The sequence below is a fragment of the Pistacia vera genome, unplaced genomic scaffold, assembly GCF_008641045.1.
Source record: "Pistacia vera cultivar Batoury unplaced genomic scaffold, PisVer_v2 Contig801, whole genome shotgun sequence".
Lineage (NCBI taxonomy): Eukaryota > Viridiplantae > Streptophyta > Magnoliopsida > Sapindales > Anacardiaceae > Pistacia > Pistacia vera.
In genome coordinates this window covers 158,046-185,415 of record NW_022196670.1, presented here as the reverse complement: position 1 = coordinate 185,415, position 27,370 = coordinate 158,046, and the positions used below count along the sequence as shown (strand labels likewise).

General features: G+C 36.9%; 2 protein-coding genes and 1 pseudogene across 2 annotated transcripts; all 3 read left to right on the top strand.

The window, feature by feature from the left end:
* The first annotated feature begins 4,609 nt into the window (after positions 1-4,609).
* Positions 4,610-5,742, top strand: LOC116117269 (annotated as a pseudogene).
* A 7,671-nt stretch (positions 5,743-13,413) lies between these two features.
* LOC116117268 (uncharacterized mitochondrial protein AtMg00810-like) lies at positions 13,414-14,091 on the top strand. Its single transcript, XM_031403301.1, has one exon. The coding sequence runs from the start codon at positions 13,414-13,416 to the stop codon at positions 14,089-14,091; it is 678 nt and encodes a 225-aa protein (XP_031259161.1).
* Positions 14,092-25,838: 11,747 nt separating this feature from the next.
* LOC116117278 (germin-like protein subfamily 1 member 13) lies at positions 25,839-26,824 on the top strand. Its single transcript, XM_031403309.1, has 2 exons — positions 25,839-25,996; positions 26,103-26,824. Exons 1-2 carry the CDS (start codon positions 25,879-25,881, stop codon positions 26,633-26,635), a joined length of 651 nt encoding a protein of 216 aa, XP_031259169.1. The 5' UTR covers positions 25,839-25,878; the 3' UTR covers positions 26,636-26,824.
* The last annotated feature ends 546 nt before the right edge of the window (positions 26,825-27,370 follow it).

Below are 27,370 nucleotides of genomic sequence, written 5' to 3'. Positions count from 1 at the left end.
GATACTCCGAATGAACACTTAAGAGGATTAAGTTTCATTCAATATCTTCAGAGTATATCGAACATTTCTATGAGGTTAGCTATGTGATCTGAAGCGACATCCGATTTGACAAGCATGTCATCGACATAGACCTCCATTGCTTTCCTGATGTGCTCAAAAAACATATGGTTAACCAAACGCTAGTAGGTCACCCCAGCATTTTTCAGACTGAAAGGCATGACTTTATAGTAGTATAGTCATCAATCTATAATAAATAAGGTATGCTCCTCGTCGGACGTGTATATTAGGATCTAATTATACCTCGAGTAGACATCCATGAAGCTTAACAGCTCATGCTCGGAAGTGGCATCAACGAGCTGATCGATCCTAGGCAAAAGGAAACTGTCCTTTGAACAAGCTTTGTTGAGATATGTGAAATCAACATAGGTTCGTCATTTGTCATTGGGTTTCTTCACCAAAATAAGATTGGTAACCCAACTTGGGTAATGAGCCTCCCAAATGAACCCGATTGAGAGGAGCTTATCCACCCCAATCTTAAGAGCATCATAACACTTTGGGTTCGTGGCTCTTCTTTTCTAGCGAACTGGCATGACCTCACTATCGATGTTCAGTGCATGACATATTATATTCAGGCTGATCTTGACCATGTCAGCATGAGTCCATGCAAAAACATCTATATTCTACTTGAGGAAGCTCGTTAGATCAGTAGCGAGTTGAGGGCTAAAATTGCTTCCGACTATCAACACATGAGTCAGCTCATTCTGGTCGACTGATACCTCAGATAGAGTCTCAACAGGCCTACTGTGGGAATACTCTTTTTGAACATGAGGATTAATACTGTCTTTCAATGGACTGGGCTGTGGTTCGATCTTACTAATCGCTATTGCCTGCTCGAGAACGCCCACTGGTTTTCCTTTCCCTTTGCATGTCATCTACACTACTCTTACATAGCAGTTGCGAGATTCACGCTGAAACCCCTTGACCTCCCCACACCTTATCGGAGTGAGAAATTTCATCTTCAGATGATAGATAGAGGTGACAACTTTGAAGTTTTGGAGTAGAGGTCGTCCCAATATGCCCTTAAAAGCGGACGAATAGTCTACCACTAGAAATTCTGTCATCTTAGTCATTTCGTGGGTCTTAACCAAAGTAACAAGAAGTGCAATTGTTCCCTTGGGAATAAGATGATCCCTAGTAAACCCATAGAGGGGGATAGAAGAAGGCTTCAAATCTGCCTCTTCCAATTGCATTTCCATTAATGTTCGCTAAAACAGGATGTTCACGACGCTTCCATTATCTACCAACATTATGTGGACTTTGTACTGTCCTATTTTAGCCACGAAGACAAGTGCATCCTCATGAGTGTGATGCAATCATACCGTATCTTTCTTTGAGAAGGTAATCTCCTCTTTTCTGCGCACCTTAGCAAGTTGCAACGCCATGTTTAATGCACTCATGGGATCATGATAAGCTTCTCGAGCGTACTTCTCCTCAACACCTCAAGAATTCCTCGCGATGTGTTATCCTCCAAATATAATCCCAATGAAATAGAGACCTTTGCGACCATGATGCTTCTTCCTATCGTCCTCTTGATCCTCTTCCCGAGTGGGAATTGGATTATCAACGTATTCATTGAAGTGCCCCTTTTAATGAGGTCTTCAATAGCCTGTTTAAGAGCTTAACATTCATCGGTATGGTGCCCATTATCCTGATGATAATGGCAATATTTCTTGTTGTTTCTTATGGAAGGGGGATTTTTCATGGGCTCTGGCTCTCCGAGCAAATTAGCTTCTTCTGATTTATCTAGAATAGTTGATACCAATGCGTTTAATGGAGTGACGAAATTCTTGTCGTGATCGCGACTAAAGACTTGGGCATAATATTTCTTGGGCTTAAAGCACTGTGTCTTTCCCTTTCTTTGATCGTCATTAGCCCATTTGTGATAAGGTCTTCTACTACTTACTCCTCGGTTTTCATGGGTTTTGGCTCTCCGAGCAGATTAGCTTCTTCTGATTTATCCAGAATAGTTGATACCAATGCGTTCAATGGAGTGACGAAATTCTTGTCGTGAACACGACGAGGGACTTGGGCATAATATTTCTTGGGCTCAAAGCACTGTTTCTTTCCCTTTCTTTGATCGTCATTAGCCCATTTGTGATAAGGTCTTCTACTACTTACTCCTTGATTTTCCTCCCTTCGATTGGGAGCCCTAGTCGAAGGATTGGGGTCGTAGTGATTCAAAACAGCCATAGAATTTTCAATTCTGAGATATTTCTTAGTGAGGTTGTAGAAGCGACTGAGGGAAATATCGTCCTTAGGCCGTAGTTTCTTCCACAAGTCGATTTATAGGCAAACTCCTGCAATAATAATAGTTTGAACTGAATCTTTGGGTGTATTAGCCACCTTATTCAACTCCATGTGGAACCTATCAATATAGGACTAGAGATTCCTCTCTTGCCGTATGTTGTTGAGATTGTTCAATGGCATTAAGAACTTCCTATTAGCCTAGAAGTGTCTAAAAAATAACGGACTCATCTGCTGCTATGAGTTGATAGATCCTAGTGGAAGCGATCTAAACCAGCGCTTAGCATAGGCAGTCAGAGTCACTGCTAAATAGCAACATTTTGCCAAGTTGGAAACTTGGTGAAGCTCTATGGGGTCGTTAAACTTATAGAGATGATCATGCGGATCATAATTTCCATCGAATGCTCACATATCGGGCATTCTAAATCTTGATGGGAGAGAAGCAGTCAAAACTGCTAGAGAAAAAGGAGACGCCTCAGCAAGTTGCCCTCGCTCATTTTGCTGTGCTCTAAGCTGATCTAGAGCTCGCTGTAACTCCTTAATCTGAAGAAGCGAAGCCACCTGGGGATCACTCTTGCAATGTGGGTTTGCTTTCTAAGATTGCGATTAAGGAAAGACCGTAATTAGACTCTTCCATGTCTCGGTCGGGGGTCTTCGGCATGCCTTGGCACATGCTAGCTGGAGCCATGTGAAGGTACTGAATGGCTTGGGGAGTTACCCTGACCTCCGCGGTGGTCAGAACCAAGCCGCGGATGGTAGGTATTTCCCTTGCGGTGATGGTCAAAACCATCATTTCATTGATAATGGGAATCTCCATGTTGAGCACTTTTGTAGGGGTGCCCTTATGATGTGGCACGAGACGACTTATGATATGACATATCGCCAAGTCGTAAACTGCCGGTATTCTACCTGTTTCACGACCGGTATTCACTAGCCCTTTTGAGCCTTTTATTCCATTGTCAACCACCAGTTTTCCCTTATTTTTACGTATTGTAGTACACATGGTATGAGCTTTCGCCCATTTCCACGCTTTAGCGTGACCTACAAGTTTTTTTGGAGGTGGCACCGCCTTGTCAGAAATAGGCGGTATGACTTTATCCAAACGATCTAACCTTCGGTTAACCGTTTGGAGAGTATTATTAAACCTCTCCAGGTAGTTCATTACAGCCGGATCAAGCTGAGAGGTTTAGGGGATTTTCGCCGTGGTACCTTGAGGAATTGGAGGTACTTGGGGAGATGTAACATCCTATACCTCGGGGATCTCCTCATTGTTGGTGCTAGTACACTCGGTTTCAAGACCACAAGCCATTTGTTCGCAAGTAGAACTGGCTGATCAGAAATTTTGAATGAAGAGCAGATATAGAATCTGGCCGGACTTCTAGCGCCAAACTGTTGATGCGTGATTTTGACACCAATGCTCTGCACGTGCAAAGTGCTAAGTTGTCCTTAGAAATTCCTACGTCCACTGTTTCTTTTATATATGAGAGTTTACAAAAGGTCGCGTATAGCGAACATCAAGCAGAGGTATAATAACTAAGTATTCAGAGAGAATATCAAGTCAATCTCTTTCTTGTAGGTTATCTTTGCTCTGAAAATAAAGATTAGAATCAGAATCCCGAAATTGAAAGGGGGAGTCCTCTATCTATAGTAGCCGAATTCAAGGTAATGATTACAAATCTGCAAGTGGGTAGGTGTCGTGCAAGTCCTTCCCTACCTCCCATTAGCTGATAACTTAGGAAATATCTTCAAATTACCTGGGGTTTGGACAGGTGTACGGTCCTCAGTCACTTATAGACAAAACCTGAATTTGCTAAGTTGATGACAGTTGTATTCTTTCTATCTTGGGGTGACGTGGCAGCTCTTAGACGGCGCAAAACCTTTATGAACTCCAATTGGGCTTGTTGATGTAAGCTTACGTCAACCCTGGTTTTTTTATGCATATCAAAACATATTCAAGATTAAGAGTGTATATTAGTCTTTTTAGAATAGTATAAAATATTAGTTAACTATCGAAATGCTTTTTTTTTTTTTAAATTTCGAAGAAAAATTAATAATGTGTCTGCTGCTCAAATAGTTTCAAGGGATTTTTTCTTTTAAAAACTAGCCATTTTCCGATTTAATCAAATATTAATACTACCGTGTTGTTGTATATTGTTATATAACATGCACTAAACTACACGATAACAAGCCTATGCGATACATAATGAAAGCAATCACTTTCAATAATATTTATATGTATAATACACACATTGTGCTCATTGTGAAAGGAAGACAATATAATAAAATATAATAAATATATTATGACATGTTGTCATATCCCTATTTCCTTATAGAGTTGGTTTGAGAATTTTTTTTAAATACTTTTAAAATCATGCTATACTTACAAAGACTTTATACAAAGTATTTCATATAAAGCGATAAATCAAAATATGATTGGATGAATTAATATAAAAATCCCGACAACAAACTTTTCACCAAAGTTCAAAACAAGGGTGATATGTTCATCTTCTTCTTAGTATTGTTCCTCATTTGCCTCCGATCCTAGTCCTTTTCAAGACTTCTGTGTAGCCATTGACAACCCAAAGAACAGTGGTATGCATTCAGTGAGTTTTCATTAATTCTTAAAACCATACTATCAAATTATTATTATAATTTGATTCTTTGTTGCAGTGTTTTTGAATTTATTCGTCTAATATGTATGTTAAGCATTCACCTACTAGCTTAAGCTTTTAAGTGAGATGACAACTTAACATGGTATCAGAGCCAAAGGTCTCAAGTTCGAATCCCACATACAAACTGGATAAAGAAAATGAAAAAAAAATCCAGGCTTGATGCAAAAGGGCCTATTGGTCTAATATATGTTGAGCCCTTATCAATTAGCTTAAGCTTTTAGGTGAGATAGCAACTTAACAAAATGATAAGTTTTAAAAGGACCCAAAACTTGCCAAAGCAGAAGATTTCTTCTTTTCAGTTAGAAAGCCTGGAAACACGAATAATCCAGTTGGTTCAAATGTCACTGTTGTAAACGTACAACAAATTTCAAGACTCAATACTCTTGGCATATCAGTTGTCCGAATTGACTATGCCTCATATGGCCAAAACACACCCCACATTCACCCTCATGCCTCTGAGATTCTTGCCAATCCTGGAGTGTACTCTTCTTGTTGGTTTCATCACATCCAATCCTAATAACACACTTATTAGCAAAGTTCTTAAAAAGGGCGATGTGTTGTGTTCCCCATTGGTCTCATTCACTTTCAATTCAATATCGAAAAAACAAATGCAGTTGGGATTGCCGCTTTGAGTAGCCAGAACCATGGTGTTATTACCATTGCAAATGCAGTGTTTGGATCAGAACCTACAATAAATCCAAATTTACTGGCTAAGGCCTTCCAGTTGTATGCAAATGTGGTGAAATCTCTTCAGGCAAAGTTCTAGATGGATGGCAATTAGAGGAATTTCGCTCCATGAATTGAAGTTGGTGCTTGTTTTATTTTTTTTGTAGTGATATTTACATATTTCTTGAGAAATGATGTAATAAAAAGGTTGCATATAAATGTACCCTGTGCCATTTGTGTGTTTGATTTTAGTTAATGATGTATGTTACAGTAAATGATATTATTTACTGGTATAAATTATGTTATTGGTAACGTGCCGAATGCACCAAATTATTTAACCTTACTAACCTAACAACTAAATTGTATATAGGGTGAGCAAGGGTCGATCCCACAGGGAATGATTCGATTAAATCCTATATTCTATGCCAATAACCACAATGCAAACAACAGAAAAATACAATAAAACCCTAAACAGTAAACAGGACAATAGAGTAATGAAAAGGGGTGTGGTCAATGCAATCTAAACTAAAAACAAATTATGGTAGAAAATATCAGATTAAAAACACCAGTTCTCAGTTCAAGATCCACCTAAACATGCATTGGACATACTAATTGTAACATTATTCTGTCTCGTTATTACAGAATTATTGACCCTAGGAAACACCAAGCTCTATTACCCGAATTTTCCTTTAATTGTCACTACTAAAATAAGCTCTTCAGTTAGATCCTAACCCTTGAACAACCTAGAATAAACTCTCTAAGTTTAATTCAATGGCAAGCCTTAAGAATTAGGAAAATAGATCAATCCAAGCAACAATCACGCAAGTTCGGATTATTTATCTTAGGTTATGTTATTCAAGGTGACAGACTGAAAACTTGTCCATAATCATCTATCACCATGTGTTACTCATTGAATAGAAACAGGACAATTACGTATCACAATTCCTAATTCTAACAGATAAAATTCCGATTAAACAATTCAGCAGGCCATTACTAAATCACTCAAACAGAAAATTATAAACAATTAAAACAGAACAACATAAATAATTCCAATAAAAACGAGATTGAGAACAATGTTATTGAAGTTAAGTTACACCAATGACATGAATTCAGGCTTCAAAATCCCCTTGAACTAAAGAAGAAAGATCAGCCGCACATCTTGACGTAGCAAGTAAAAGAAAAAAACTGAAAAACAAAACTCCACTGCCATCTCTCCCCCCTTTAACCTAACAACTCATAAATAATAATGTGTTTTTTTTCCTAATTCTACCCCAGGAATCACGAAAATTACTTTTCTAGACGTTCCTAAAAGATAGACTTCCAAAACTGTCAAAATCTTATCAGATATGGAAAACAGAATTCGTCTCCAGTTTGCACTAGGATTCTCGCAATGAAAAAGAACTTTTATGGGCTCGGTCACTTCACAAAATTGTAGTCCTGGATGTGTAGATGAATCTTGGCTTTTGAATAACCTGATTTCGAATTTCTTAAGCTCTAGTTAGGCCCATTCGAAAACTCAATACTCAGCCAGGAAATTCTTCTGCGACTAGGATTCCAAGTCCGGTTTTGCAACAACTAATGATGGCCCAAACGAAATCAGATTCTCTCGCATAATACCTTCCTGAAAAACTTGATTCGTCTACTTTACTTTTTCTGAAGAATACTTTTGCAATAGAGAAATATAACTCCTTGAAAAACCTTAAAAATGCAGCACTAGTCAGAATAACAAAAAATCTGGAATTTCCTAATATTTTCTCAACTATTTCATAAAGTCTATCTAAATATGCCAAACCTACAAAATAAACTCTAATCAACTCAACTAGGCATAAAACGTAACGAAAAACATAATATGGAAGGAATAAAAATATATAAATTACACTCTTATCAGTTATCATTCTCAAAGAAATTCATTACTCATTATTTGTTGTTGGATATAAATTAATTGTTTTCTCTCAGTCAATAATATTATTGGTAAAACGGTGAGTTTAGTATTACTTAAATATGAGTTTACTTTTTTTTTTTAAATCTTATTTTATATAATAATCTAGAAATATCTCTTCCCTTGTAGCCCGATAGCAAGCCCTTTAGCCATTGGGGTTAGCTATACCAAGAGGTCTTGTGTTCGAGTCACAGAAGAGACACTTATCACATTTGTGCAATTACCTTGGTCTATTAGGCTTGTAGGATGTTTCATGCCCCTAAGATGAGGCGGTAATGTAATATCCTTATGCATGACAATAATCATTTCGGTTGTCCGTTGTTGTGGTTGGAATCTATTATGGATTTCTGACCACATTCTTCATAAGAACTTCTTTTCTTTTCCTTCTCTAAGCTTGTGTTATAAGAGAAGGAGAAGAAGGAAGGTATCAACAATAACTGGTTTTACTGCAGGATAGCTCAAGGGCTTGTTAATTTGATTTGCAATTCATATATTGACTCTTAATGTTTACTTATTCATATATTTTTTGAAAATGAAAGGTGGAAGTGCAATTTTAAGAAAATAAATTTGTTGGAAAAAATTGAGAATTATGTAGTTTCTTATGCAATTTGAAAATTTAACTTTTGATATTTAAGTAAACAATAAACTAATGTTCTTTTTTATGTTTAATTTCAATGAGTTGTGTAGACCTTATATAAAGTAAAATTACAGAAGTCCTCTGAAAAGATAAAACTGCATGATGAAGTAATATTAGAAAGAAACCCTTAAAATTTATCCCACTATCTCAAATAGAATTTTAAAAAGACCCTCAATACTTTGATGTTCAGGCTTTCAATTTTCAAACGCAGCCTGGGCCTGACCTGGGCAAGCCTAGCCCATGCCCAAGTTATTTACATCCTACTGAAAAGCTGAAGTATAGAAAAGCGGCATTATGTATATTCTCAAGCACTAGTACAGATGTTCGTAAGAGAAACAACTAATTAACTAACACTTTATGATATAAAAACGTCTGCCTTTACCAAGTTCAGGAACAAAGTCAATAAAGTCTCATTGCGTGTTCTCATTAGCAAATTCTACCCACCAAGTAATAGCTACCTAATCCAACTATTTTACATTTTCAAATCAAGCTTATACTCACATGCAATTGATCATTTCATCAAATGACTTATACCATTTTTCTGCACTTCTAGGAGTATCAACTCATTCTTAATCATACCAAGTCAAAATCTACAGTGACACTGAATTCACATTTGAACATTTCTATTCATAGTCCAAAACTCCATATACATTGCTAATTCATTATCATTATGATTTGAAACAAACATGTATGTGAGCTTGTTATAACTCAAACCCAAGGGAGAGTCCAACCTAAAATACTGGTCTGATAGGTGGGAGAGCCTCTAGGCTTAAGTACTATACTTGGTGGGTGTTAGTAAAGATGAATACTGCCATTTACTTTTTGTTAATATCAATTGTATTTTAACAGTTAGTTACTGTTATATCAGAGCACTATAAAAGTGCCAGTGATTGTGCAAATCTGCTTTAAGAAAAATAACAAAAGAATTCTCTCTTTCCCCTTTTTACATTTCTCTCTCTTTGTTTTTGGTTCCAAAGCTTAACAGCTCACATGGTATCAGAGCCACTTGACAAACGTCACAGATGGCCAATTTCTTTCAATCTTCTTTTAATCAACACGATTCAGATCACAAACTGACATATGAACCTATTAATTCTGCAATTTCTCAAACAATGGTGTCCTCCACTCTACCTGTAATATCTCTTAAATTGACTAGGGATAATTATAGATTCTGAAATCACAAATTCTGTTTGCTGTGGGTTCACACGACCTGGAAGAGCATCTCACTTGTTTGATCTCTTGCCCAGCTCCCTTCATCAAATTTCAAACTGAAGGTTCAATAGACATTGTAGAAAAGAAACCTAATCTAGCGTATAACTCGTGGAAAAAGACAGATAAATTTCTAGTAAGTTGGCTCCTCAGCTCAATATCTGAATCTATGTTTACAATTGTGTCGAAATGTTAGTTTTCTTCCGATATGTGGATTGCATTAGAAAAGGAGTTCCTCACTGAGTGAAGAACTAAAATGCTTCATGTTAAGAATCTGTTGCACAACACTAGAAAGGACAATTTGAGCATTCATGATTACTTCATGAAAATGAAAATTTTTGCTGAAATACTGAATTCCAGTGGAACCTTAGTTATTGACGAAGAGCTATTAAACTACATACTTGATGGCCTTAGTTTTGAGTATGATGTTGCTGTAGTAAATATCACCACAAGATTAGAATCCAGAATTGATCCTTTGACTGTTCAAGAAGCACAAGTTATTTTATAGAAATATGAACTGAGATTAGAAAGAGCCAACTTTGGATTGAACTCACTCGTGAATACTGAATTTCAAGGAAGTTCTGTTCATTTGGTTAACTTGACAACCAGTGACAATAACAAGAAATATTACAGTGAACAAAAGAAATATCACAGTGAACAACCTCAGCTTTCAACTATTCAATCTTCTGGTTTTTCGCAACACAACCCTAGTTCTGGACTTAATCGCAGGCAACTGGTACATCTAGTCTCTAGCCAGTTTGTGAACTTAGCATCAAATCAATTTGTGCATACTGTACCAAGTCAGTTTATAAATCCAGCACCACATCCTACCTTTTATCCTCCTCAGTTTGCTGGAAATAGAGGAAGAGGACAAGGAACTGGAAGAGGCAGGTTTTTCTACCAGGTTTGTGGTAAAACAGGGCATTTAGCTCTAAACTGTTATCATAGATTTGGTACAAGCTTTACCGAAGGAAGCAACTCAATGATAAGGTCTAATTTTGCTCCTGCTTACTCCACTAGACCACCAGTTGGTTTTCTAGGATTGATGTATTCCTCTCCAAGTCCTCATCAGCCTCCTTACAATCTTGCATTAATGACTTCACCAGCTGGCTTTCACTCAAGTCCAATGTCTACTGCAACTGGTTATTCTGGAGCATCTTTTTATAATAACTTTGGTGGCTAGAACACTGCTCAAGTTAACCAAGTTAATCCTCTAACAGGATTTAACTCAGTAGTCTCAGGAAAGCCTCAAATGACTCATGATGGCACAACATCCACTGCTTATAATCAGGTGATTCTGTCATACAATTAGCCATCACATCATGCTAATCCTACTGCCAATTATGTTGCAGTACCATCCACTGTCTAGGATGCCTCCTGGTATAGGGATTCAGGTGCCACAGATCATGTGACAACAGATCTCTCTCAGCTCACTGGCAACTCTACTTACTCAGGCATCAAGCAACTTCAGGTTGGGAATGGTGAGCTTCTAACTATATCTCACACTGGCTATACATCTTTACCATGTTCTTCTAGGTCTCTTTATCTTAGAAATGTCTTATGTGTTCCCCATATTACCAAAAATCTGCTCAGTATATCTAAATTTACTAGAGACAACAATGTAATTGTTGAATTCCTTGCTGACCATTGTGTTGTTAAGGACAAACAATCCAAAGTGGTTCTTCTTCAAGGACGGCTTAAAGATGGTCTTTATCAACTTCCAACTCCAATCACTCCATAGTCGAACCTGTCTGCTGATTTTCCTCAATCTACTATCTCTGTTTTTCATTCCAGCTCAACCTCCTAGTCCATTTGAATCCATAAAGGCTTTGTTTTCTTCAGTACTAAAAGACTATACTAAAAATAATATCAATATTGGCTGTGTGCCTAAGAATAACGATGTGTTTTTAAAATTTCCTGCATTTGTTTCTCCTTGTAACACTGATGATGTTGATAATAATAAAAGTGTTAATCAAAATGTTCAATCTTTCTCTACTGCCAAAACTAATGGAATGTTGTGGCATACATGTTTGGGTCATCTTAATGCCTCAATTCTTGCCAAAATCTTACATCTTTTACAAATACATTACACTACTTCACCCACCTTTGACTTCTGTTCAGCATGCCAATTCGGCAAGCTACATCAGTCCACCTTCCCTAGGATAGATTCAAGAGCCTCTTAACCTTTAGAATTAATTCACTCAGACCTCTAGGTTCCATCTCCTATCGCATCCCCTGAAGGATTCAAATACTACATTTAGTTCCTAGATGATTATAGTAGATTCACCTAGGTCTTTCCTCAAAAAAAAAAAATCTGAAACACAACTCATATTCAAACAGTTTCATGTCATGGCAGAAAAACAGTTCAATACTCCCTTAAAATGTGTTCAAACAGATTGGGGGGTGAATATAGAAGTTTGGTCTCATATTTTCTTGATCATGGCATTATTTTTAGACATCCATGTCCCTACACTCATCAAAAAAATGGACGAGTTGAAAGGAAACATAGGCAAATAGTCAAACAAGGTCTAACCCTTCTTGCTCAAGCTAGTATGCCTTTGAAATACTGGTGGTTTGCCTTTGAAACTACCTCCTACCTCACAAATACTCTGCCTACACCTGTCTTGTCTGGTCTTTTCCCATTTCAGGTTCTCTTAAAACAAATTCCAGCATATGAGCATATTAAAGTCTTTGGATGTGCTGCCTATCCTTTCCTAAGACCTTACAACTCTTATAAATTTGATTTTCATACTAGAACATGTGTTTTTGTTGGGTACAGCATGCATCACAAAGGGTATAAATGCATTGATCCTAAAGGAAAAATATACATATGTCATAGTGTAAAATTTGATGAAACCAGGTTCCCTTTTGCTACTGACCCACATTTCAACTCCAAAAACACTGCCTCTTATCCCTCATTTACTGCTGAAAGTTTGTTCCCTACTTGTATTTCATTATCACCATCCATTTCCAATCTTTCTTCTACTACTAATGGTTAGCAAAGTCCAACAGATGCAATGTTGTCTCAGTTACCTTCTGCATCTGAAAATACATGTTAGTCACCATTACCATACGTTGTTGTTTCCCCAACCAGTGGTCAGCAAAGTTCAACAGATGCAATATTGTCTCAGCCACCTTCTGCACCTAAAAATACAATAGCAGATTCCTCACCTTCTGCACCTGAAAATACTCCACCATCAGCTTCAAATTCGCAGCCTACTTCCTTTGAGTCTATTCAGCTAGCAGTAGAGCTACCTTTTGATAAACACTTATCCATTCCCATTATTTTAATAGAGTCATCTGATTCAGGTTCCTCACATTCCCTAAACACTCATCCTATGATCACTCGGTCAAAGTCCAAACATCATAGCTCCCTTTTAACCACCACCATCAGCCCTTCCTCTTCCTTAGATACCCATGAGCTAGGTAGTGTAGCTGAAGCTCTCTCTCACGCCTCCTGGAAGGCTGCCATGGACAGTGAGTTTCAAGCACTGATATCTAATCATACATGGGAACTTGTACCAGCTGAGTCTCACATGAACATTGTAGGATGCAAGTGGGTGTTTAGAATTAAACAAAATTCTGATGGGTCTATTCAAAGGTTCAAAGCAAGGCTTGTCGCTAAAGGTTTTCAACAAACACCCGTGGTGGATTACCTAGAAACATTAAGCCCTGTCATTAAATCATCCACAATTCGAGTTATTATTAGCTTGGCTGTCACATATGGTTGGGATATTCAATAAGTTGACGTTAATAATGCATTTCCAAATGGAGAGCTTACCAAGACAGTTTACATGGCATAGCCCCAAGGTTTTGTTGATAGCAAAAAACCTCTTCATGTATGCAAACTGATAAAGGCCCTTTATGGTCTTAAACAAGCTCCTCGAGCTTGGTTTGAGAAGCTTAAAAATGCTTTCCTACAGTGGGGATTTACTTATTCAGTGGCTGATTTAAGTCTTTTCATTTATAACCACAATGGTCAAGTTATGTATGTAGTGGTTTATGTTGATGACATTATATTGACTGTGAATGATGCTAAATTGGTTCATGCTATTGTTCACAAGCTGGATATTGAGTTTGCATTGAAAACTCTAGGCTCTCTCAAGTATTTCTTAGGCTTTGAGGTACATAGGACAGATTCAAGCATTCACATGAGTAAGGATAAATATGTTAGAGATCTCCTGATAAAAACTAGTATGAGTGACTCCAAACTGTGCTCAACCCCTATGGCTCTAGGAAACAAATTGACATTTGAAGATAGTGAGTTGCTTGACAAACCTTCTCTTTATAGAAGCACAATTGGTGCCTTGCAATATCTCACTCTATTAAGGCCTAATATTGCCTACTCCGTTAACAAGTTAACTCAATTTCTCAAAGCCCCCACTCAACTCCATTGGCAAGCTTGTAAGAGACTTCTTCGCTATCTTAAAGGCACAACTGATTTTGGAATTCAGTTCACTAAAATTCAACGATTTCATCTTGAGTGTTTCACTAATAATGACTGGGCAGGGGACATTCAAGACAGACGATCAACAAGTGGGTGTTGTTTATTTCTTGGTTCCAACATATTGCAATGGAGTTCTAAAAAGAAGAAAGTAGTGTCTTTGTCATCTACGGAGGCTGAATACAGAGCTCTTGCTCAGGGAGCAATAGAAATTACTTAGTTTCACAGTTTGTTCTCTGAAATTGGTCTGAACCTTCCTAAAATACCTGTTATCTGGTGTGATAACCAGAGTGCTGGTTCTCTTGCATCCAACCCAGTCTACCATGCTTGAACTAAGCACATTGAATTGGATGCCCACTATATTCGAGAACAAGTTGCTGTCAACAACTTGAAGGTTCAATATGTCCCTATAGAGCATCAGATTGCTGATATTTTTACCAAGTCTCTGTCCATTTCCAGAGTTGAGTATCTTCGAGAAAAACTTACAGTAGTTCCATCTCCTATAAAAGCGTCTTCTCCTTAACTAAATGCATCTAAAGTTTCTTAAGTTTGCAAAGTTCTGAAGCCTTAGGGTGATTTTGCAGTTGCCTCAGTTTATCTTGATAAAATGACTATCAGTTTCCTATGTCTGTAAAAGTACAGAAGCATCAGGATGGTTTTACAGTTCAGTCATTTTCAGTTGAAAGTATCAGGTTCAGTTAGCATCAGTTGAATTTGCTTCAGTTTCAGTGTTATCAGTTTGGAGTATGGAGTATTCAGAAGTATGGAATATAGTAGTTTCAGTTTGCTTCAGTTTGGAGTGAATTGTTGATTTTGCTGTAGTTTCATTTTGGAGTGAATTGTTGAATTTGAAGCAGTTTTAGTTTGAAGTGAATTGTTGGTAGTTTCATTTTAGAGTGAATTGTTGAATTTGCAGCAGTTATTAGTTTGGAGTGAATTGTTGAATTTGCAGCAATTTTATTTTGGAGTGAATTGTTGAATTTGCAGTAGTTTTAGTTTGGAGTGAATTGTTGAAGTTTGGAGTGAATTGTAGTTTTAGTTTGACTCAGTTTGGAGGTTTGGAATGACTGGAATAACTTGCTGGAAGTTTGTTTCTTCAGGTTGCTTCAGTTGCTTCAGTTTTGATGCATTTGCAGCAATTTCAGTTTGCTTCAGTTTTGATGCATTTCAGCAATTTTAGTTTGCTTCTTTAGTTTCGCAGCAATTTTAGTTTGCTTCAGTTTGAAGTATCAGAAGTTACAAAGTGACTCTTAATGTTTCTCAAATCCTTGCCTCAGCTCAGCTTACGAGAGAATGTTAGGAAAAGAGTCCAGAGTAAAATTCAGAGCTATCCAGCTTAAGGGAGGATGTTAGTAAAGATGAATACTGTCGTTTACTTTCTATTAATATCAATTGTATTTTAACAGTTAGTTACTGTTATATCAGAGCACTATAAAAGTGCCAATGATTGTACAAATTTGCTTTAAGAAAAATAACAAAAGAATTCTCTCTTTCCCCTTTTTACGTTTCTCTCTCTCTGTTTTTCGTTCCAGAGCTTAACAGCTCACAGTGGGTATGAGATCCTGATGTGGAATCCTAACCCCTTCTAGAGTCGACTTCCATGGTGGCTTTCACTTTATTGACACTAACTCGACAGTAGCCCTTTCCTATTTTGGGCGGCTTCACTCACTTATTAGTTATTGATGCAGCTCCCTCTCCCAAGGAGAGCACACTGCACCTTAATCTAGCATATAGGTAGCCCTTTCTGCAGCTCAACTCTCAACGAAAAGCACTAATGTTAAAACTCAAACCCAAAGGGGATCCCAACCTAAAAGACCGGTCTGACAGGTGTGAGAGTCCCTAGGCTTAAGTACCACACTTGGTCGGTGTGAGATCCCAATGTGAGATCCTAACAGAGCTTGTACAACTAATTAAAGAGTTAACTACATTTAACCCTTTTTAGGTTTAATATGCTATGATCTATTCTGTAATTATAATAAACATTAAAGAAAAGAGGTAGAATGAAGCTTTTAAAACTGAGATAATATCAAAATGAGAGATATTTTGGTTTTTAAACAAAAAAATCATCCCAATTAATTGATTATGTAAACATTTTTTTAGTTCAACGAAGATAAATCCTAGTATTTTAAAACGCAAAACCTAGAACATAGTTGACCAGAACATCAAGGTGGATAAAACATTTATATCCTAATTAAGATGTCATTCATGTAACCTTCACGTGGTCAATTAATCAGAAAAATTATTTTTCATGTCTAACGTTTTCAAAACATGATTAACCAATGGATTCATACAAGATTTCATTATAATGAAGAAGATAATTAAAAAAGACGATTTGACTTAGAAAGGAAAAACAAAGTCAAGGCATAACGGAGTAGGTGTAATTTATTATATTTATGTGTGTGTAGTGCTAATTTTGACTATAACTTTTTTTTTTTTAAACAAATATTGTTAGTGTAGAATATTTTTGTCAAACTTATGTTCTGTGTGTGCACAACAGTTGTGTGTGTAAGTAATTGATCTACCATACGCAAGGGAAAACAAAAATTTAATCGGTAAATCAATTACCTTTCTTTGCCTAGATCCGAGTATAGATTATACTGTTTACATGTTTATAAACAAAAATCTGTATAAAGTAAATCCATTCAAGGATTAGAATACTTATGTACAATTATTCCTTCGAATATCTCTGATTTTGGACAAGAACACTGTTCACGGTTACTGTTTGCCGTCTACTGTTCATGTGATTTTTTGCCAATCGATCTAAAGTAGGATCGCACTCATGGAAGTCCACACGAAGATAATCTGTAGAATCCTTGATTATTTTGCTAAAACAATCAAGGGCTTCAAGAATCAAAAAAGAAGAACAAGAAAAGTTTTCTTCTTGAGAGAGAGAGAGATAGGGTGGCTAGGGTTTTAATTGAATGAATAATTCTCTAATGTTTTAATTTTAAGTTGCATTTATATAGTGCAACAATTAAAACCCTATTCCACCTAGGAATAACCGTGGGCTCCAACCCTAGTTCACCCTTGCAACCAAATACACCCTTTATGGTATTTTAATTAATTAATTATTATTATAATTAAAATCAATTAATATATAATAATATATTAACATTTAATTAATAATAATAATTCATTTAAATATATACATAGATATGTTTAAATATAATCTCACTAATTTAATTTTAATATTAAAATTAAATATAGGCAACAACCTCAGCAAATTTAATTGCATTGTGAGATTACCAAAATACCCTTTTGTCCTAAAAGACAAAAATACCCTTCTCACAAATTGATTCTTAAATTATCTTATAAGTGTGTGACCCGTAGGCTCCTTATCATATCGGTAGTGAATAGTATCACGATTAACACCAATTAATCGTCTCACTATACACACACACCAAGATTGGCACTTAGCAAGGCATCATGGCCACCCGATAAATTTAGATTCAGCGAAATCGCAGCCTGTCAATGGTATGGTTACCGTGCAATCAAATCCTTTCATCAACTGTTATCTCATCGAGATTAAGGTACATAAATAGTGTCAACCTCACATATCCTCAATATGTTTGTATTCAGTTACTAGACCAATGACAGAAATATTAAATTGGATTGAGCATCAACTTAATCCCATTGTGGCAACAAATTTAGTGTCATTGCCATTTACTGAATTACCCAGTGAGATAACTTCTTCCGTACCCAGGAGTGATGAATCCTTTGTCGATCCATCATAGTCTCGATACACTTCTCAATGTAGCCAATCACTCTCGTATTGATAGCTCTGAATAGAACTACGTTGGGCTAGTGTCAAACTATACCAATTGGTACACAAGGCGCTTCAGTGATCTCAAGTCGAAGGATCACATGCACCACCATCCGTTAGAGGATTTATTCCATAGACACTAGGGTTACCATCCATATGGAATCCTCTAGTGGGTCTGTCCAGTGAACTTGCCTCTAACAAGCACCCATGCGTTGCACTAGGTTATCGGCAAACAACCTTGACAAGTGAGACCAGTCACTGTCTTTCAACAAGGTCGTTCAACACTATGATAACCTTATCGTATTATCTATGTCCTTGATCAAAATAATATTGGTCTACGGACGTTTCTAGAATGGCCACCATATGTGATCATAGGGTTCTCACTATCAAGATTTGAAACACTTGATACCCTCGTCATGGTTATACCATCCTAAGGATATATATCATTACATACACGATATAGAAGAATATGCCTTTTATTGATAAATAAACATTTATTACATAATCAATTTTACAATAATTAATTGGCTCTATGGCACCTACTCTACAGTGTGTGTGTGTACAGGTTTGCCAAACTTACGTTTTTGGCTTGTTCGTCTCTATAAAGGCTATTTAGAGTGAAAATTTAGTAATCTAAAAACGCAGAATAAGGATTGAAAAACTAAAAGAAAACAAAGTAGAAATGGCAATTGTTTCTCATTAATTTTTCTAAGTACAGGGGACGTTCTTTTATATTGCAAATGCTTGAACAAAAATGGAAGAGAATCTCAACCATTGAACTATAAAAAAAAAAAAGAGAGGTCTTGACTGTCGTTGATTTTGCTGGGAAGGAGATCAACTTGTTTAGCAGGTTGACCAACTTGCAACAACTTGATCAACTTGCCTAACTACCTATACCACTTGGCTTGCAACTTGACTTTAGGCGGGAAGCATAACTGAATTTTGCAGTTTTAGTTCATTAGAGAGTAGCAGTCACTAGCAGTCTAGAATCCAATATTTGTTTGTTTTTTTGAGTGCAGCTTGCATTCTTAATATCGTCCCTCAGGCCAGCTCAAACAAAAAAATAATGGAGTTTTAGATTTTCACCATTACCTTGTTAATGGACTACAGCCAACCTATATTTATGACATCGTCCCTTAACCATTTAAAAAATACAAGCAAACGTTGATGTGAGCTAAAAACACAAAGGTTGATCTGAACTGAAAACATTGAACTGAACTATATCGATGCATTGATCTGAGTAACACTACAACATTGAAATGTATGGAATCAAGTTTCTTTGCCACTAACATCAACGTGATGCGATTCAAGTTTTGGATGACTATCCCTATTGTACCCCAGACAAAACTTGGATTGAATAGAAGAGGAAATGGGGAGAACAGAGAGTTTCTCATGAAGCAAATGAAATCTGGGACTCGAGAGTGGCTTGGTGAGAATATCATCTATTTGAAATTCATAGGAGACATATTGAACAACCAATTGTTTTGAGGTGACCATTTCACACACAAAGTGTACATCGATTTCGATGTGTTTTGTGCAAGCATGAAACATCAGATTGGAAGCTAAGGCAATGGCACTAGTGTTGTCACACCAGAGGATTGGTGATGAAAATAAGGGAATGCACAGCTCCTGAAAAAGATTGTGCATCCATGCCATTTCAGTGGAGGCTTGAGCAAGAGCACAATACTTAACCTCAGTGGAAGACAAGGTAACAACATGTTGCTTCTTGGAGCTCCGTTGGACTAGATTTGGTCTACTGGTAAAGTGACGATCAGAGAGGTTACTTGCCCAGTCAGCATCAACATAACCTTAAAGTTTCAAATTGCCATCAGAATGCAAGTGTAAACCATAATCAAATGTACCCTTAATATACCAAAGAATATGCTTACATGCCTACCAATGGTTGATAGAAGAAGCCTTGAGAAACTGACTGAGCTTATTTACGGCAAAAGATAGATCGAGTCTGGTCAAGGTAAGGTACTAAATAGCACCAATTGTGCTTCAATATATAGAAGGCTGATCAAACAGAGGGCTATCGTCTATACTCAGCTTGGAGCTGACAATTAAGGGAGTAACACATGGATTGCAATTTTGCATCTGGGTTTCTAACAACAAATCATGGACATACTTCTGCTAATTGAGTTGTAAGCCATGGTTTGTATGAATAAATTCAATGCCTAAGAAGAAGTGCAAATCACCAAGATCCTTTAATGAAAAAGTATGGTTTAAATTAGTGATCAGACGCTGAATCAAAAGATTGTTAGGTCTAATGATGACTATGTCATCAACATACACTAACATGTAAAGTGGTGTTGTCCCATGAGTATAATAAAAGAGGCTGGTGTCAAAGGTAGAATTCTCGAATCCCCAACCTATAAAAACTCTTTTTAGTTTGTCAAACCAGGCCCTAGGAGTCTATTTCAGGCCATAGAGGGCCTTGTTGAGTTTGTAGACATGTTGAGGAAACTCAAAATTGATAAATCCTTAAGGCTGAAACATGTAGACATTCTCGATTAGATCTCCATTTAAAAAAGCATTATTGACATCAATTTGTTTGATTTGCCAACCATGAGTAACTATTAAGGATAGAATAATGCGGATGGTAGAGGCTTTAATAACAAGAGAGAAAGTCTCTAAATAATCCAACCCGGGTGTTTGATGAAATCCTTTAGCCACAAGTCTGGCTTTGTACCTTTGTAGACTCCCATCAACATTATATTTTACTCGAAATACCCACTTATTTCTAACAATGTTCATATCATCTGAGTATGGAACTAGAGACCATGTGTTGTTGTTTAAGAGAGCATTGTATTCGTCAATCATTGCTTGGTTCCAATTAGAATCTTGTAGGGCTACTGAAGCTAAGCATGTTCTAGAGTGGAGGAAGATGGAGAAGAAGCTGTTAACGTGGCAGCTTTTGTCCGAGTAATCATAGGATGATGATTCTGAATTGGAGGTTTAGCAACTTTAGTAGGAATCTGCAAGTCTACATATAAGGGAATGCTGGGATAAGATGTGCTAGAGGAAATAGTTTGAGGGGACTGAATACTATCAAAGGATTGTTGGGACTGAGGCATGACATAGCAAGAAAGAGTGGTGATCTTGGAGTAATCATGACTGATGGTGTAGAGGAGTTGTCTGATGCACTGTTTAAGCACTAGGAAGAGATGATGGAATGGTCCAAGAGGGGAGTTATGCTGGTTGCTGGGATGAAGTTGAGTTGGTAGAGGTGAGAGAAAAGCCATTTGCAAAAGGAAATGTGTCTTTATCAAATTTGACAGTTTGGGCTGTGTAAGCCTTGCTGGATTTTTTCAAACAAAGATACCCTTTATGATGAGAGCTATAGCCAAGGAACACACATTGCTCACTATGAAATGAAAATTTGTGTTTTTGATAAGGCCTTATGAAGAGATAGCATAAACATCTGAAGGTGTGTAATGACTCATAGTTGGGCATTTATGAAACAATCTGTCAAAAGGTGACCGATGATTTATCACAGCTGATGGTAGTATATTGATGAGATACACAGCTGTATGAAACGCAAACCACTAGAAGGAGAGTGGCATAGAAGCCCGGGCAAGAAGGGCCAAACCTATCTCTGTGACATATCTATGTTTGTACTTTACCTTGCCATTCTGTTGATGTACATGGGGACATGGATGTTTGAAGTGAATTCCATGAGAGGCAAAGTAAGAGAGCAATGGTTGAAATTCTCCACCCCAATCAGATTGAAAGCTTCTGATTTTGGTGTCAAATTGTTGCTCAACAAGCTGATGAAATTGTTGAACAGCTAAACTTACCTCTGATTTGTATTTTAATGGATAAATCCATGAATATCTAGTGAAGTCATCCACTAGCAATAGATAATACTTGAATTCTGTGGAGGAAACTATAGGTGCAGCCCCCATGCATCGGCAAAGATTACTTCTAAAGGCATTAAAGAAGAAGTTGTGGAAGAGGGAAAAGATCTTTGAGTTAGTTTGCCAAAGATACAAGCTTCACAAAGATCTCTTTTATTGCTTTCAGAGGTAGGTACATGTAAGTAATTCATAACAGACTTTAACACAGCTACATTAGGATGACCCAAATGCCAATGCCATAACAGCATAGTTTTATTTGATGCTGACTTATTATGAACATCTATAGGACTATTACAAGTAGACTACTCATTATTCATTATTGATTCTTCAGATGACGCTAGGAAGGACTTCACTGGAGAGCTTTGAGACTTTCTTCTGGAATTAGCGAATGTAGATGATGATGTGTGGATAGGAATGGCTAGCTTATAGAGACCGTTTTGAAGAAATCCATGTAGAAGAATTTCTTGACAAATCTTATCCTTTACAACACAAGCATCATCTAAGAATTCTACCAAGACATTATTATCTCTAGTAATCTTAGAGATGCTAAATAGATTCTTTGTCACATCAGGTACACATAGAATATTTTTGAGATATAAAGATCTATTTCTTAATGTGGAAGGTAGAGTAATCAAACATGTATGTGATATGGACAGATTTTGCCCATTGCCGACTTGTAGTTTTTCTGCTCCAGAGTAATTAGTCTTGAATGAGAGATTTTGTGGATCAGTAGTGATATGATGTGTGACTCCAGAATCAATGTACTAGCTAGGATCTGCTAGAGTGGCTGCAAGTGAGATGATGATCCAGATGGATATTGTCCCACATTTTGGAAGGTTTAAGGTTGTTGAGAGGCAACATTTAAGCCCTGTGCTGATTCTGGTGAGGTGATTATTGCCATTGAACTACTGGTGACTATTAGGATTCCAATTGTGAAACCTTAGTTGAACATATCCAAAATGCACTGATTTATCAACCTGTGTTGGATTTCTTGAAGCATTCATGTTTGAGGCAGTGAAGTAAGCTTGATGAGCTTTCTAAATATTCTGCAGCAAAATTTTAGTTCTAGGAGGTGAAAATGTTCCATGATTCTGTCCTCCCTAGAATGAAGTGTCAAATCTATGAAAGAATTGTAACGCTATACGTCCAGATTTTCCACATACTTAGCAGATGACGCTTTGTTTGAAAAAGTTTTTGCCACGACCTCTGCCTTTGCCAACATTCAGATTAAAGTTGTGATCATATGTGTTCTGAAGTTTGGATTGTAATTGCTTCGATTGAACTGAGTATTGTATGAATTTGGTGCAGGTACATTAGGCTAAAGTGGTATATAATTTTGAAAGGTTTGGTGAGTATTTGGTTGACTATAACTAACTGAGGAGGATTGGTTTGTAGGCAGGTGTTTAGTAGACAGAAAAGTTGATGCCTTATGGAATCCAATGTATGCAGATTGCTATCTCTCTAACCTCATTTCGTGTTTATGGAGCAGGAACTGAGCTTCTTAAAGAGAGATTTCACTGCTTCTTGAAATGTGATTTGCAACAATTGCATCAAATTTAGGTCCTAGACCATCTAGAATGTAGAGTAGTAATTCCTCATCTCCGATCAGAACTTCACTTGCAGTTAGGGCTCTAGCAAATTCTTTCATTTTCAAGATGTATTCATTGATGCTCAAGTTATCCTTCTTGGTGGTTTGAAGCATGTTTCTCAAGTGCAAAGTTCTGGCTTCTAAATCGGTAACAAAATGCATTTCCAATGTATGCCAAATATCAAAAGCAGTACTACAATGAGCTATGTGTCTAAACATTGTTTCAGAGATTGAGGATGTAAGCCAACTGACCAAAACTTGATTTAGTTTCTTCCACATATTATACTCATTGTTAATTAGATTACTTTCTTGTTCTTGTTCATTTGATTTCTTTAAATGATAGTATTGAGGACAAGATTTTTCACCAATTACAAATCCATCCAATTCATAAGCAACAAGGGCAGGAAAACCTGTGATTTCCAGTAGACATAGTTGTTCTTTCCTAGTTTGACGGTAACAGTTGGAAGTGACACCATGACTAAAGAAGTTGAGCTCGGGAGCTGATTGCTGTTGTTGCTTTTGACGACTGGAGTTGACTGATCAAGATTTGCCATATTAGACGTTAGTCTTCTATAGCTCTGATACCATGTAAAGGCTATTTAGAGTGAAAATTTAGTAATCTAAAAATGCAGAGTAAGGATTGAAAAACTAAAAGAAAACAAAGCAGAAATGGCAATTGTTTCTCTTTAATTTTTCCAAGTACAGGGGACGTTCTTTTATACTGCAAATGCTTGAACACAATTGGAAGAGAATCTCAACCATTGAATTGTAACAAAAAAACAGAGAGGTCTTGATTGCTGTTGATTTTGCTGGGGAGGAGATCAACTTGTTCAGCAAGTTGACCAACTTGCTTAACAACTTCCAGCAACTTGATCAACTTGCCTAACTACCTATACCACTTGACTTTGGGTGGGAAGCATAACTGAATTTTGCAGTTTCAGTTCATTGGAGAGTAGTAGTCACTAGCAGTCCAAAATCCAGTATTTGTTTGTTGTTTGAGTGTAGCTTGCATTCTTAATAGTCTAGAGTGTGTGCACAATAGTTCTGTGCTCGCACACTCACATAAGATATTCTCAACTTGGCATAAATTGCGTTTTTGTCTAAAGCAGCAAAGATATTTATTCCTATTTTTTGAGCTATCTTAAGGACCACATACAGATGTCACAATACCCTCTTGTGGTCCAAGGGAAAAACCATTCTTTTTCTCGATTTGCTTGTGGTCCAAAATTAAAGTTGGAATCTTTTCCTCATTTGGACAAACATGAGTCAACCCTTGTTTGTTGACTTGACACAAATTATTGAGCAAGAAAACTCTTCTTTATATTCTTCATTCTTGTGTATTTGTGAACTAACCCTTTAATATTTCATTTGCTTGTGCTCTGAAATTTTCAGAGAGTTTTATTCCTCAAAGGTTTACCTTATGTTATTGTGCCAAACCTTCATCATCTCATATCCTTGTTGAATGGCGGCTAGAACTTGGTTCCATTGTTGATGCTAGAGTGTGGCTTTGGCGTGTGAAGCTTGGGTGCAGCTCAAGTGTTCTCGGGTGTGTTCCCAATGTGAAGAGGTCCTTGGAGCAACAGGACACTACTAGAGATTCAAAGGGTGGTGTTTAGTGTAACTAAAACAGGGAGTTCTCTTTCCTATAGCTAAAATCAACTTTTAACTATATCTTGTAATGTTTGTTGTTTAGTGGATTTGCTTCGATCTGGACAAGGTCCTATGGATGTAGGCTAAAGAGTGGTTTTAGCTGAACCATGTATATGCTGGTATGATTTACATTTTCTATTTATGGATGTTGATTTAAGCTTAACCTAATAATCATTAATCAACTTGGTAAAAACTTCCGTTGCACTTTAAAAAATAGGTACCTAAACGTTAACTAGAGTTCACCAACTCTAACAGTTAGTTTCTTCATGGTTATTGTTTTCGTTTTCTCAATTTCTTATGGTTACTAGTTATATTCTTATGCGTATATAGGACAAACGCTAGAAACTTATAATGGATCAACTACCAGCGATTCTCAAATATTATTGATGTTGTTTTCATCCATCAATTGTTAACCTCTGTTTGTTCTTTAAAAAGTAAGATTTATAGACTCTTAATTATAAGCAACTTGGAGCTAAAGCAATCTGAGCAAGAGAATAATACGTATCAGTCATTAGTTAAATGAACTGTATACAGGTCAAGAAATTATAAGTGATATCTTTTCTTGAAAACTCCATCATTCACAGAGACTTTTTTGGTTTTAAAAAACTAGTTTTTTAATTAATTATTTATGACAATTTTATTGAGGATTAATTTCTGAAACCAGCATACTGTTATATCTAACAAGAGCTTATTATAAATCCATCTAATTAAGAGACAAAATGAAGCGTCAGTTTTTAATTAAAGAAAATTGGTACCTTGAACAGCAAACGAAAATTTAAGATGAATATAATAGCTGCCAGCCTCTTTCCTTCTATTCCGAAACCTAGAAAGAGAACTCCCAGCTCTGGAGCTGATTGAATGAAAGAGGACCATTTCTATGTAAAAAATGTGTTGATGTAATCAACGAAGAAATTAAAAATTATACTTAACTAACATGTACAAACTAAGAAAAGAGAAAAAGAAAATGATAGCCAATCAAGACTTGGGAAATGGAACCACTCTTTGTCATCTACTTCAAGCAGGGGAAAACTATCGAGACTGGTTCAACAAATTTCACCTATAAATACAGTAGCTAGCCTTGCCGTATTTCTCACCCCTCACCAAGCAATATTAATACTTAAAGAATAGAGCGAGAGCATAATCAAAATGAAAAGTTTCGTTCAAGCTTTTGTCCTACTGGCCTTGGCTTCCTCATTTGCCTCCGCTTTTGACCCCAGTCCTCTTCAGGACTTCTGTGTAGCCATCGACGAGCCAAAGAACGCTGGTATTTCTCACTTCTCTTTATGTATATTCATATAATCTAGCTAACTCTTCTCCTATGTGTAGCTAGGCATTAATATTATCCTTACTGATTTGATTGTTTGATGCAGTGTTTGTGAATGGGAAGTTCTGCAAGGACCCCAAGCTCGCCAAAGCAGAGGATTTCTCCTTTTCAGTTCTAAGGCCTGGAGACACAAACAATCCAGTTGGTTCAAATGTCACCACTGTGAATGTAGATCAAATTCCAGGACTTAACACTCTTGGCATTTCAGCAGTCCGTATTGACTATGCACCTTATGGCCAAAACCCACCTCACACTCACCCTCGTGCCACTGAGATTCTTGTTGTCCTAGAGGGTACTCTACTTGTCGGTTTCGTCACTTCCAATCCTAACAACACACTTATCAGCAAAGTTCTTCACAAGGGTGACATTTTTGTGTTTCCCATTGGTCTCATTCATTTCCAATTCAATATCGGAAAGACAAATGCTCTTGCCTTTGCTGGTTTGAGCAGCCAGAACCCTGGAGTCATTACAATTGCCAACGCAGTATTTGGATCAAATCCTCCGATTAATCCAGATTTTCTAGCCAGGGCATTCATGTTGGACGTAAATGTGGTGAAAAATCTCCAGAAGAAGTTCTAGATAGATAACAAATAGAGAGATTTTTTCAAATGCCTGGTAATATGCTGGCCTTTGAATTTGATTGAGTTGTGACAATGATGTAATAAAGGGGTTACGTTTATTATTTATATGTACCTCCAGTTGCTTTCTATGTTTTTGTTACTGATATAATTAATTTGATTGCAGTTTGTTGTCTATTTTTTCACTTCTCTCTTCTCTCTTCTCTATTAGTTACATTTTTTTTTTTCTTTTTTTTTTTTTTTGGGTAAATAAGTATTCATAAGAAAAGAAAAGAATTTACCGAAGGCCATAAGAAAAGGGCCAACCTACCATAGGATAAGCCCTAGATTAGGCTCAAAAAAATCAAGTAATCACTAAGACTACTAACAAAAAACTAAAGTAGGCACCTAAAGCCAAAGCCAAAAGCAAAACCAACCACCAACACAAAACCAAACAATGAAAGCACACCTTAACCAAGGCTGTCCATCAACAGTCACTCCTCTTGTTTTACAATCTCAGGATATGCCCTTAGTTAGGAACAATGCTTAGCAAAACAAAAGAAGACACAAGGAAACTCAAAAGAAGAACCCAAAACAACTTAATCTTCATCCAAGGCATCAATCGAGCAGAGCGGGAACAAACGAAGAGGACTTGAAGACAGCCCTAGGGAGGCCCCATGAGTCTGCCAAAGTCCTATTAGTAAAGGAGGCCTTGAAGTTTTTAAAGTCAATAGCTCTTTCTGTCACAATGCATTTG